Source organism: Branchiostoma belcheri, unplaced genomic scaffold (genome assembly GCF_001625305.1).
Source record: "Branchiostoma belcheri isolate BF01 breed outbred unplaced genomic scaffold, Haploidv18h27 scaffold102, whole genome shotgun sequence".
Taxonomy (NCBI): domain Eukaryota; kingdom Metazoa; phylum Chordata; class Leptocardii; order Amphioxiformes; family Branchiostomatidae; genus Branchiostoma; species Branchiostoma belcheri.
The window spans coordinates 633689-647097 of NW_017802403.1; the positions used below are offsets into that span (position 1 = coordinate 633689).

Consider the following 13409-nt stretch of genomic DNA (forward strand, 5'->3'; position numbering starts at 1 on the left):
CACGGGAACACAATAAATAAGTAGATAAAATTCAAATAAAATTCAAATCAATACAAAAATAAATTACTAAATACCTAACATAATAATCACATCTTGTCCAAAATCACAGTTCGCAAATCAGTCCGCAAATAAAATTTCTCGACTACCGTATTCTTTGTTTAAAGTTAAAACTTTTGATCCAACACAAAGAACTCTCTCGCCTATACTAGAGCTTTCCACCAGTCACTCTGGTCTTCCTCAGTAGACTGACCCAGTGAAGCTTGTCACGTGGCTTCTTTGAAGGGTCAGTCTACAGACTTGAACTTTCATGATAGTACCCCAAGTATCGTATTCTTTGTTTGAAAGTTCTCACTGATGGAACACACTGTGCATCCTCCTCTGGTATGCTGTTCCACATGGTAGCCCCAGACACAGCCAGAGATCTCTGCATACAGTTCCTGTTCACTCTAGGCACCATCAGTTTGTGGGAGGACGCTTGCCTGGTGTTTCTAATGGCACTCTTACGACAAGTTACAAAGAGTTCATTCATGTGTCCCGGCATCAAGGTGTTCAGTGATTTGTAGACTAGTATGAGTTTGTGTGTTTTGTGAATGGTCGCTACATCCTTCCATCCAAGAAGCTGGTGCACCTCAGTAGATGGAGTTCTTGGCTGAAGACCTAGGATCAGTTATACAGTTTCTGTTCACTCTAGGCACCATCAGTTTGTGGGAGGACGCTTGCCGCGGGGCATGACGGTATCTGGAGCGGCCGTGAGGAGGGCTTCTGGCACCAGCCGGCCTACCGGGTCAACCGCGCGCTGTTCCCCGGTAGCCTGCAGGTGAGCAACGCTTAATAAGCAGTACTAGCCCTTGTTCTGCTGTGCGCAACATATGTCGCGCGGCACATACAGTACCATCTATATAACACCCTGTATAGGTACGATTTGGGGGTATTTCTCGTGCAACGCATCACACCGCAGCAAAACGCAACGAATGCGAAAGTAACTATGCCACTGCACTGCTGCAGGGCAAAAAAATTGGGGGTCTATGATCTAATTAAGACATGAAATTATTGAAAAATATTGTGCCAGGAATGCCAGCAGGACAAGGGCTAGTATCCTTTGATCAACAATGTTGGGTATGGTATGAAAAATCTTCTAAAGAGAATAAATTAACCCTCAACAGTACACCTTCCCGGACTGATTAATCTGTACACCTGGGGTCCGCGCGGACCCCAAGACAGTTTTTTGCTAATTTTTAGAAATTATCAACATGCTACCAGCTCAATTGTTTTGCAAACTGATGTGGTAACCTCTGTGTTCACATCACATACAAAAATCATACATTTTGAACTTTTTCTATTTTTTTTGTGAAGAAAAGAAGACAAGAAGAAATACCCGATTTTTAAACCCATTTCAGACTGAAGGGGCTTTTGAGGCCCAACTTTGATCTCAGATAGCGGCTAAACGGCTTGCGCTAGAAGTATCAAATTTGGAGACCTTTCCTAAAATGTCTCTGGAAAAAAGTTCATATTAGTTTAATACTAGTAAGTTGATGTTTTTTTGTGTTGCCATGGCAACGGGTTTCTAGCAGGCATTTTTTTTTAATTTCGATTTAAACATAAAATTTTTCTGAGTTTTATATTAAATTACACTTCTTTTCCAACATGAATAACATCTTACATAATTAAATATAAGTTAAATCATTTAATATGCATAGAATATGCTAATTTGATGACGTCATTGGTCAAAATCCAATATGGCGGACTATATTATTAGCTCTGACGTCATATGACGTCATAATTACACCAAAGTTATTAAAATTTAATTCTATTACAACACCATTCTCTGAAAACTTGGTAGACATACGATGAGTGCATAAAAACATATAAAAACGGAAATAAGGTAATGTATAAGAACGCCAGTGTATCCATTATGATCGAAAGCCGGCTGGGGTACGCGCGGACCCCAAAAGAAAATCAGATATAATTTTTTTTTATAAATGGTAGAAACGGAGTTTTCTGCACTGTGTTTAGAGACAACTTTGTGGGTGACAATTACCTAAAATTTCAGAAAAAAATCTTTAGAAACAAAAAAGATATTACAGAATATATAGTGCTGGGGTCCGCGCGGACCCCAGGTGTACTGTTTAGGGTTAAGAAAGGAAGGAGGGTCTTCCATCGTTTTTGGTATTTCATCATCTATCAATTAAAATGAGGCACAAAATTAGATTTAAATTATGCAAAAAAGGCATTATTTATCGGGAAATACTACAATTCCAGGGTTTTCCATGATAGGACTTTAATTCAATACATACAACATGCATAATAATCAGTTCTGAAATAAGGGCCTAATTTACATACTTAATGCAAAAATTTCAAAATCAAAACTACCGAAGGATGAGAATTCCATACTTGTGACGTGTATAAGATGATTAGAGGTGAACATCACCATTGATAGATTTTGTCAATGTAAAATTCATTTGCTAAAATGTTCTCTTCGAACTAGTTTGTATGTATCTAAATATTTACATGGTAGTGAATATGTCTTGTGATGTTTATGCGTTGTATGTCTGAAACGCCCAAGTGTAACAATGGGGCAATAGAATAAAACGTCATTTTACAACTCACAACTTTATTGCCTTTTCAAGATTTGATCACCACAAAGCAAGCCTACATTTCATTACCAAGGAAACAAACATGCCATGTCTACCATTTGTACTCGGCTAAATGCTGCATTAGGCAACATTCGATGCGGTAAAAACGCAAAGTTTCGGGTCATTTCTTTATGTTCCACTCCATTGCGAACTGTCATTTACACTGCACGAAAACTTATATTCACCAATGGCAGTAAATACCAGTGCGTAAAGTGAGGTAATGTTAACTTTTTTTAAAACACTACTGGACTTTATACAATGGTAGTAAAAAGTCGAGTACGGTACCTTGACCTTTGTTTACTGCCGTAGTAAAGCCAGATACTGTGTACATAGTAAACATTACCTGAGTTTACTACCTTTGGTAAATCTAACTTTTCGTGCAGTGTCAGGAAGTGTAGGTGCCAAAATATGAGTCACATATGTTTGTGTATAAAATTACAATCTGGTATTTTTGGTGGCATCACAAACTAAATGCGCCTCGTGTGGGATGTTTAAGTGCTAATCAGAAATGTCAGATAATTACACAAATATGTTAATATTTAGAAGTGAATTACAATCACACAAAGTTGTTTCGCAATCAAAATATATCAATATTTGACGCAAAAATATAACAAAATGCCTCTTCAAAATGTTCAATGTTAAATCAAATGCCCTTACCACAAAACAACTTTGCTGAGCAAACATGTAAGATATCTATAGAATTAACAAACTGTTAACCTACATTGTACCTAGTGTAAGATAAAGTGAAACCAAAATGACATGCTTTTATATGGTGATCTTTGTAATAACTCAAAGACGCCACGTTATATACAGATTTTGTGAGATATATCCCATAGTCATTTCTGTTTGATAACTGAGACGATTTTGCCACATGTTACATCATCACAATTTGCATAACAATGAGACATAATAAAGGTCGGAGCAAAGTTAATGATTCATCACGAATGTTTACATATTCTGATATGTTTGCATTATAATCATATAATATGGTTATTACACGGTATGGTTCTTATATGGGACCTTACTAAATTGAATTTAAATCATGCTGTGAAAAAATTGAATAAATTTAAATTAAAAAATAAATGAATTAAAGAAAGAATGAATGAATGAATGAATGAATGAATGAATGAATGAATGGATGGACGGATGGATGGATGGATGGATGGATGGATGGATGGATGGATGGATGGATGGATGAATGAATGTATCAAGACGTTTGTTATACATAGTACCCATTGGGTTAAATACAAGTCACAGCATAAAACTAGCTTGTATTTACATGTAAACACAAGCATGGTCAAACTATCACTATCACTATAGTCTACGTATGTAAGTTAGGCCGCAGCGAGTAGATTTTATGGATAGTATGTTTCGCAGACGCCAAATCTAATGCGATGGGGCCAAAAAAACAAGGCGGCCAAAAAAGACAAGATTCCTATATTTCAAAATTTTGACATCATAAACAAGAAACGATACTAAGGCCATGTTGATTTGATTATATGGATGACATCCTCTGGGAACCCCAAAACTGATGCGCGCGTGCGAATAAAAAAAAAGTTTTGCAAAAAAAAAAGTTGCTTTCACTATGAAATCTACGTGGTCATGAAGGTTGAACAAATGGCACAGAATATGTTATGGCGAATAATCTACTCTTCGAATTCATTTCTTTACATTTTTGTCTTTTTTTCATTTGATTTTGGCATTCTACGACATTGGTATCGTTTCTAAATGTTTTCCCTGCAACTTATGGTATATTTTTGCTCATTTAGCAACTTTTTTGCACGATTTACAGTATGGTTGAAAACTTTCATGCGCGCGCGGATGCCATCCATATAATCTAAACAACATGGCCTTACATTATACTAAGTTTACTGCCAATTATTGTAACATCCATTTTTGCAGAAACATATAAAAAATTTCAATTATTGTACAAATAGATTTGATACATGGGGAACATCACATATGGAGGGAATTAAATACATCACTGCATCAAATAAAAGACACACAATATATTTTCTGAGCCTTGTCTTGTCTCCTCGTTTCATATTTTTCTGCCACCCACGTTCCGGCATGGCAACAGACATCTTTGACCATAGAAGCAACAAAATGTAACTTTTTTTTTCAAAATCAAAAATGAATCCACGCGCTGATGTCATCCATAAAAATCACTTGCTGTGGCCTTATAATCTATAGCACATGCAAAACGATGGACCATGCGTTGTATACTGTCGAACATAACGTAACGTGTAGGTGTAGGCAGAAATTGGAAGTCAGTAATTACTGACCAAAAATAGGTATAGGACAATGCTTTCCGCAATATGTTGTTGCTGTCGGTAGCTACTGCTGGCATTTCACCGCCACGCCCCTTTTTCTTGTTTGTTACTGCTTTCCTTCAATGCAGTCTGAAATGAAATGAAATGTAGGTCTGGTCTTAGATGTCGGTATGGCTACATGTCGTTCTTTCCGTCGTTCGTAACTGATCCAAAAAGCTTACTATAGGTCTTGCTGTAAATCTGTTACTGCTATATTTGCATCGTACGATGATTTCAACAAACTTTTAGGGGAACCCAGAAATGGGTTTATTATCACTATGAACTAATAAGTTTGATTCATTTTGGGCATATGCATATGCGGAAGAAAACAACACGTTACAAATTTAAATACAAGTTAAAATTGAAAAAAAAAAACAAGTTGGATCTACCTTTAATGGAGAGTAGCTTACTCCATTCTTCCGTGCCTTGAAGTATCAGGCTGCCTGAGGATGGCCAAAACTTCCTTTTGGCAATAGGAACCATGTAAAACCCCCGCGAACAAAGTTCGTCCTCGCATTCCCTGATTTGTTTATTTGCTGTCGCCAACTCAATATCCGTGCCGTGATTCAGAAGACTCTCTCTAAACTCCGCTGTACTGGTCAGGCGCACTTTCTTCAGTTCCAGCTCCTCTTTCTTAGCACGTTTCTGTTTCTCCTCCCACCCATAGTCAGCTTTCACATTTTCCTTGCATTGTTCTCCTATCTTCATTACATGCGTGACAATATCACTGACCTTTTCATCAACAAGCTGCTCGGCCTTCTTGCATTCTGTCTGATTGTCTACGATGGCTTTGTCTGTGGCCACTATCTCTTCTTCTGTTTCGTGCAAAACTTCTTTTAAGTTCTTTAGCGCTTGCTGGGTGGAGGATCTTATTTCTTTTGCAGCTTCTGTGAGATTGATGACGTTGTGTTCAGGTTTGGGATGATCCAGGACGGTACAGTCGCGACAGACTGTAACGCTGTGTGTTTTACAGTAGAACCGCATCTTCTCGCCAGGGTGGGTGTCACAAGTCGGCTCCTTCCTCTCTGTTTGTCCGTCATAGTTCCCAGACCTCAGTTCGTCCAGCGTCACAACAAGGTGACCTTTGAACGCCCTCATAGTTTTGTGCCCGGAGACACATGATTTACAGAGAAAGTCATTACACGTCAAACACCTGGATACAACTTTTCCCTTCCCCGCACAACTCTCACACGGCAGCTTGTCCACGGAGTGCTGGACTTTCTTGCGCGCCCCGATTGTGTCCACGAGGTTGAGAATGAAAAAGTTGTCCTTCAGTTCAGGGACGCCATTTTGTTTGAGCGGTGTGTCACGCTGACAGGTCGGGCACTTAACCACCGTCTCACCTGGCTTCACGTACTCCTTAAGACATTCCTCACAGAAGGAGTGAAGACAGTCAAGACTCTTCGGCTTCCTGAAGATCTCCACACAGATCTGGCACGTCAGGAAGTCGTCGCTGATCTCCTTTATCAAAGCCGACGCCATGTTTATAGCAACCGGAACTACAGACACACCTGTAAAGGTCAAAGTTCGTGACATTATTCTTGAACATGACACCAACCGTTTGTTTTGTAACGGAAAAGGATACCTGGTTGTTCTAACAGCCAGTAACATAACGTGTGATGACTTCTCCACAGTAGCAGGTAAAACCACAATTCTGAAAACCATATCTAGCAAGATTCTAGAATTTTGTTGTTTTTTTTGGGGGGGGGGGCTGCATAGCTCTATAGATGTGCCAACTCTCTAGACCCGTGTCATTCATAACGTGAATAAACGTCTCCAAGCACCAAACACAACACATTTACGTCTTCTAGATAAAAGTGCTTGAGCCTGCTCTTCGTTCAGCATTATAACGGAAAAGTTGTAGGCTATTCGCACCCTTAGTTTCACAAGGTAATTTGATGACAAAACGGAAACGAAACTGTGGAGATGGTATTTAATGGTGTTGCACTTGGGCGAATGGAGCGATTACTACCGAAAGGAACATGCGTATGTTCCGACAAAGCCAATGTTTGTCAGGTGGGCCCGACATTTTCTAGGACATCTGATATATATGACCAGTAATTACAATGTCGGCTTCTGATCGTGTAAACTGGTAGCTGGTAAATACCTCAGTGTACTGACCTTAAAATTCACACCGCACGGTTGTCTTGTCTGCTTGTTCCTTTCTTTACCAGACGTGGAAGGCCACGTACGTTGCCAGTATTTGCTACAATCTACAGCGCGGAACAAAGTATCCTTCAGAACATATATAGACGTGGCAAAGTAAAACGGACTTTGTCGTCTAAGTCACTAAACCACGTGATTTATAGTGAACCAATAGGGAACCTTCTTGCCCAGCCATTACTCATAATGTTTGCAGAACGTATTGCGCCTGCGCGTGCAGAGCGTAGCGTTCAAGGTCGTGTTTGAGTATTTATTTTATAATTACTTCATAAGAATGAATACACACAAGTTAAATAATTCAACGAGTATAGACAAACCTTTGATCCTAAAACAAGTTGGTCTGTTCTTATACTCGTATTTTCAGCATCACAGAGAAGCCAGGAGAAGTCTAATTTACTTGACAGACTACAGTTTTTTTTTATTCATCAAAACAAAAAAACCTAACACGGACAGTGTGACGCTGCACTCAATTTATAACTTATATTAACAGCGCTACACAACAAAAAAGTACAATTAACATTTAAATACACAAAGTTGACATATATGTGCGTCCAAGACATTAAAAATGCTAATGCTAACAAAATTATTTGAAAAAATAAGATTACGTGGTAGCCCTCCTATATCTCATCCTTCAATCAGAGCTTGGAGGAGAATTTAGGCCCATTAACACATACGTAGTATGACTACAGTTCTGGTGATAGCTTGATAATGTGTCTGTATACATGCATAAACAGTCTATATTCTTCTGTTGGGACCTATAATTGAAGCTCAGAGTATAAATGTACAATTAAAACCTTTAATTATCCATTCAATCGTTCATTCATTATGGACGATATTTCGTTGTCTGTTAATGGTTAACAAAAAGTCTTTCTTTTGTTTAAGTTACTCTTACTAAAACACTTTGGTTATATATTTTATTACAACAGGACCAGGCTGTTCACTCACGCCATCCAGCGGCAAAGGCCGTCCCTACAACTTCCCATGATGCACCAAGTAGTGTTCGGACGGACAGCCAGGGTAATGATCGTTGCCATGGTAACGGATACCAGCACCCATCGACATCTCGATCAGACGTCAAACAGGTAATTTTTTTCAAATCAACCCTCAACATTTTTATCCCAATGATAATTTTTTTTCACAACATAAACATTATATATACATAGCAGCTGCAGTTGCTCATTAAATTTTTTTTCAAGCTTTATTCATCAAAGGCAACATTACATTACATACATGCATATATAAATACAAAGTTTACAAATTACGAAGAACATGTTTGTACATTCTGTTGTTTACAAGGTTGAAGTATAAGATGATTTCTGATTTAGAATTACGATATAGATCCATTGATGTGTATCTATTATTGTTTCTTTTACTACACCAGTTCTTAAATATAACATTCTTTGCGATCCCTATTAATAAGTTGATTATTACGTATATTTCAGATGAGTTCAAGTAATTTGTTTTGTATCCCAGTACAATTTCTCATTTCTCATCTCACAGATTTACCATTACAGTACATTTAAAACTTTTACATTTCAATTGACAAAAGTTTTCCCAGAATTTTGTTAGTCTTTACACTTTAAAAATAAATGCTCGTAGTCTTCGACACAATTACAGTTGCTCATAGTTTTAATATCTCAGACTTTTCGTGAGAAATTTGCTATAACAGTTATAATTCTTTTACACCACGTCAGACGACCCCGTCATCTGCTCCACAACTGATGACGAAAAAAGGTGTTCAGCCAGCCTGGACCGCAAGGCATGATGGGAAACATAATCCCGATATGCGTCGTCATGGTAACGCTGCCGGGAACAAACGGCTGACGTCACAAGCCCGAACTCTGACGTCACGACCTACACCGTTGGAGGTTCTTCAGGTCAGATTCAGTTACATAACTACAGTTGTTGTGCAATAAAGTTTGATCTGATTCGCCATGCATTTTTGGCCATGTCTTAGGGGTGGATCTGATTTTTTTTAAATCTAATATGTCAGCTCTCACTTAGCATTAGCAGCCGGACTGCCTAGACAGAACGCTGTAAGATGTTTGCGATGAGGAAATAATTAACTTCACATTTGAATCCTTGACTGTCCCTGATCTTAGCGATCTCCCTTGGAAGGCTGTTCCAAAGTTTAACAGTTGCTGGTACAAACTTAAGGTTCTCATATGATTGTTAGTGTGGGAGACAGGGACCACCAGAGTCTAATCTAATCAAGTAGTAGATACCGTCTGTTTGGCCCCTAAGTCTGTCTAATGGGAAAGAACGTATACAGCGTAGCGTAATATAAGACAATGTGCTAGGTTGCTGCAGTATGTTTTATATTTGCTTACTGAATATCAAAAGGACAGCATAAGTTCGAAGATAATATTACTTTTTTATCGGGAGCTCGAGGGATTTAGATTAGCTACTCGTAGATGACCTTGTAAGTCTCACTGGTATGAACGTTTGTCTTTACAGAAGGTCAAGTCCAAAAGGGCGGTCGCACCAAAAGCCAACACCGAGACAAAACGTCAGCACTCCGTCTGGTCCAGCGACTCTGAGTCCGAGTCTTCAGATGACGAGTGTTGGTGTCTGGAGTGCTTCAAGTGCCGCCTCATGGGGTCTGCTGTTCCACACGAGGACAGCAGGCTCGCTGTCAGCAATGACATTGCCGTGAAACAGCAGTCTTCACTTGGACGTGACAGTGTCAGCTCAAGTCCCCAGTTCTTCAATGACAGCTCACGCCAAGGTGACACGAGAACTGAAACCTCCAAACGTGTCCATTCTGACAGCACTTCGGACAGCTGCAAACGTATCAAGCTGTCAGGACAAAGCTATGAAATGACGTCACGCGACAGCTGTGTGTCTAGCAGCACTGATGACCTCAGTGAGAGAAGTGACGTCACGGACAGCCTCGGACGTTGGCAGGAATCCAGATGCGCACCGACGAATGAACGGCATGTTGTCAAGAAAAGGCGTCTGGCGTGACACAGCTGCAGTGTTACATGCAGTACACGGATGTGTCGCCTTGTGGCACTGTTTGCCACAGACTGATAGCATGTTTGCTACTCCACAAACATTGTTAGTGGTTGATCTATAAACCACCAAACGTAGCAAGGAATAAGGAAAGGATTGTCTGTGGGCACAGAATCTAAAACTTGAATATATTTTTATACATATATACATATCAAGTGCAAATATTCATTTTCATCAATGAAATTACAACAAGACGATGGACCTCAAATTATAATTTTTCCTATGGAATATAATTTTCCGACTAAAGTGCAATATAAACAGCCAGAGCGGGAACGTTTTAGCGGCTGAATATAAAAACAAAAGCTGCTGAAAATTGAATAAACCCTTTGTAGCAGGTATTGCTTTGTTTTTGGTTGTGTGTGTGTGTGAGTGAGTGTGTGTGTGTGTTTGTGCGCACGCATGCCACTGTGTGTGTGTGTGCACCTGTGTGTTCCTAGAAAGGAAGAAACAAAAAGAGAAGAATCTCAAGAAGTCAGAGAGCACTTCTGACTCGGAGAGACCTAAGAAGAAGAAAAAGAAAAAGCTTGACCTTTCTGATTCCATAGAAAAGAAACCCCAAAAGGCTGACATTAAAGACTCAACGATTAACTCTAAGTCTAGCTCCAAGACAGATGTCAAGTCTGAAAAGAAGGCAAAGAAGAGAAAGTACAGGGAAATAGAAGAAGTAAAAGTAGATAAGCAACCATCTTCATCAGAACCCAAAGCTAAGAAAGACAAAAAGAAAGAAAAAAAGAAAAACACCAAAGACAATGCTGAAAACAAGGAACATGTTAACGGTGCGACATCCTCAATCACTGTGAAACAGGAAGTCAGTAAAGAAAAGGTCCCATCTAAAAGTCTTCAGAAAGTTTGGACTATGGCATGTACACAAACAATGGCAAGACAAAACAGTACGGATCTGTGGAGTACACAAATGTAGGGTTCAACTATGACAGCAGTGGTGACGACAATGTGACGGTTGTGAGTGTGAAAGAGGGGAACCCAGATGGACTGGGAGAATTGGGCCGTGTTTAAGTGAAATCACCCAAGGCGGTTTACATGTGGTTTCCCCTGAAGCCGGTTTCAAGTGGCTCCATCTGAACGCTCAGAAATCACATTGAAAGCGCCTTGATCCCAAGCCACTTCTAGAGGTGGTTTAGAATCGGTTTTCCCGCATCGCGATTTGCGTCTGAACGCAATGTGATTTCAATGTAACTTCGCCTGGTCATGGATTACGGGGTGATATTTCTTTATTTATAAGCAGTGCCAACTTTTACGTGGCAGCAACTTAAAGAGCAGTAATGGTCAAATAATGGGTCCGTTCTAGGGCGAGCTACACCGCCTCTGGCGGGACCACGTCGGCATTCGGCCGAGATACGCTGAGAGGGGGGCATCAGCAAGCAGGTCGTTGACCTCTGACATTAATAGCACGCCACCTTGCGTGTTATCATCAAGCAGCAATAAATGTAGCTCAAGCGAATTGTGATCGGATACGGTTTCACCAGATGTGAGGAATGTGAGTTACCCGAATCGCGGTTTGGGTGACTCCACTTAAACACGGCTTATGACAACAGTGGTGACGACAATGTGACGGTTGTGAGTGTTAAAGAGGGGAACCCAGATGGACTGGGAGAATTGGAGAGAGAGAAGAGAAGAGAGCTGCAGAAAGATGAAGAAACAGTGACAGGGAAGAGAGAAGATGAACAGAAAGAAAAAAAATCAAGGGAACCGAAGTGAGTATTCATTCAACATATAGGCCTAATGTTGTTATCTTTAGGCCAGAAAAAAATCAACCAATCCTAGGCTTGTTTTCTTGATTGCTTGATTGAATGCAAGATGAAGACACAAAAATGCAAAGCAGTTACATGCAAATTAGATTTAATTCACATATGTTGCGTACCATAGATACATGTCAGAGAGCTTTAGTCTTCTCAGTTAGGAAAGAAATATCTTAGTTTGCTATGGTAGTACAAACTTGCATTGATAAGTTAGATAAAGGGTGTTATATAAGAGAGAAATTTTAACTATATGTCAATGTTTTTGCTGACTTCTTTTATTTTCTAATCTTTCAGTCACCAACATAGTGGAGCAGATAATTTTGGTGTCTCTAGCACTCTAGTCTCTAGCCGGTGCACAATTTGCTCTAACTTGGAGTCCAAGGACGCTGATTTGACTTTTGGCGCCCCCTAGCGTAATCACTTTGAGCAAATTGTGCACCGGCAAAAACGCCTCTGCAGTTCCAACGCAAGTTGCTAGAGACACAAATTTACGTCACTTCTTCCTTACTTTAATAGCTTTCTACCACATAAAAATCATGACTGTAGCATGTTTAGAACAGGAAATATAAATCCCGGAACGTCGGCTGCAGTACCAAAAAGCGCCGCTAGGGGGCGCCAAAAGTCAAATCAAGTGGCCCGCGTACTTTTTCAAAAGAGTAATGTCTCATGAGTATTTGTACCAAGTTTGGTGCTTGTATCTCAAAGTGAAAAATTATTTCAGTTATCTGCTCAACTAAGTGGTCCATTGCCTCGCTTGGTAGTGTAGAGAGGCAGCAGAAATTCTTCAGGCTCCTAGGAGGCATGAAGAGCACCCCTGACAAGGACAACCAATCAGGTGACAAGAGGAAAACCCCACTGGGACACAACCAATCACCTTTCAGTTTCAAGAAATCAACCAGCCAATCAAATTTCAGTTCAGGCTCACCCCATTCCAGGATGGCCATGGATAAGTCCCAAGAGTCTAGCGTAAACAAAATGCTAGAAACACAGTTTCAAACAACAATGGACAGGAAAGTCACCAAAGGAAAGGATTGGGATATATTGCCCAAGAAGATCCAAAAACTAAGTCATTCTTTTTTGATAAGAATGCTTCTAAATCCATTAAATTTGATAATTAACATAGTTTAGAAGCAGTAAAAGACTGTTGCACAAAATTAAAAAAAAACATCTTGAAAGAAAAAAATTCAGTCCGAAGTCAGTTTACCATCAAATAGCAAGGATTTACTAGCATCCGGACTATAAGCATTACAACTCAACTTTGAGCTGTGCAAAATCTGTAATTTAGTGTAAATCTATTTGTGCCTTGTCTGTTCGTCAAACTTGAAAGACATAGTTTGTATTTGAAAGCTGTATTGTTGTATACACACATGTAGGATTTCACTTAGTGGACAGCCAAATGAGTACTTGTAGATTAGCCTCTACCAGGCTTGGGGAGGCGGCTGGAAAGAGTAGAAATCGGCCAAATAGAGAAATAAGCAAACCAAGGGAGTTTGTCCGTTGAGAGAACATTTCGCCGCACCCCATTTTGC

General features: G+C 39.7%; 2 protein-coding genes across 2 annotated transcripts; one reads left to right on the forward strand and one right to left on the reverse strand.

Moving 5' to 3' along the window:
- Positions 1-5446: 5446 nt before the first annotated feature.
- Positions 5447-7145, reverse strand: LOC109474906 (E3 ubiquitin-protein ligase TRIM56-like; the record flags this gene model as incomplete). Its single annotated transcript, XM_019775391.1, has 2 exons — positions 7067-7145; positions 5447-6456 (listed from the first exon to the last, which is right to left on the reverse strand). A coding segment is annotated over exon 2 (981 nt), but the record flags the coding sequence as incomplete, so codon positions are not given.
- Positions 7146-9928: 2783 nt separating this feature from the next.
- LOC109474560 (protein pxr-1-like) lies at positions 9929-11839 on the forward strand. The gene is given in 4 exon segments (XM_019774895.1): positions 9929-10007; positions 10561-10953; positions 10956-11057; positions 11667-11839. Coding segments are annotated over 4 exon segments (747 nt in total).
- Positions 11840-13409: the final 1570 nt, after the last annotated feature.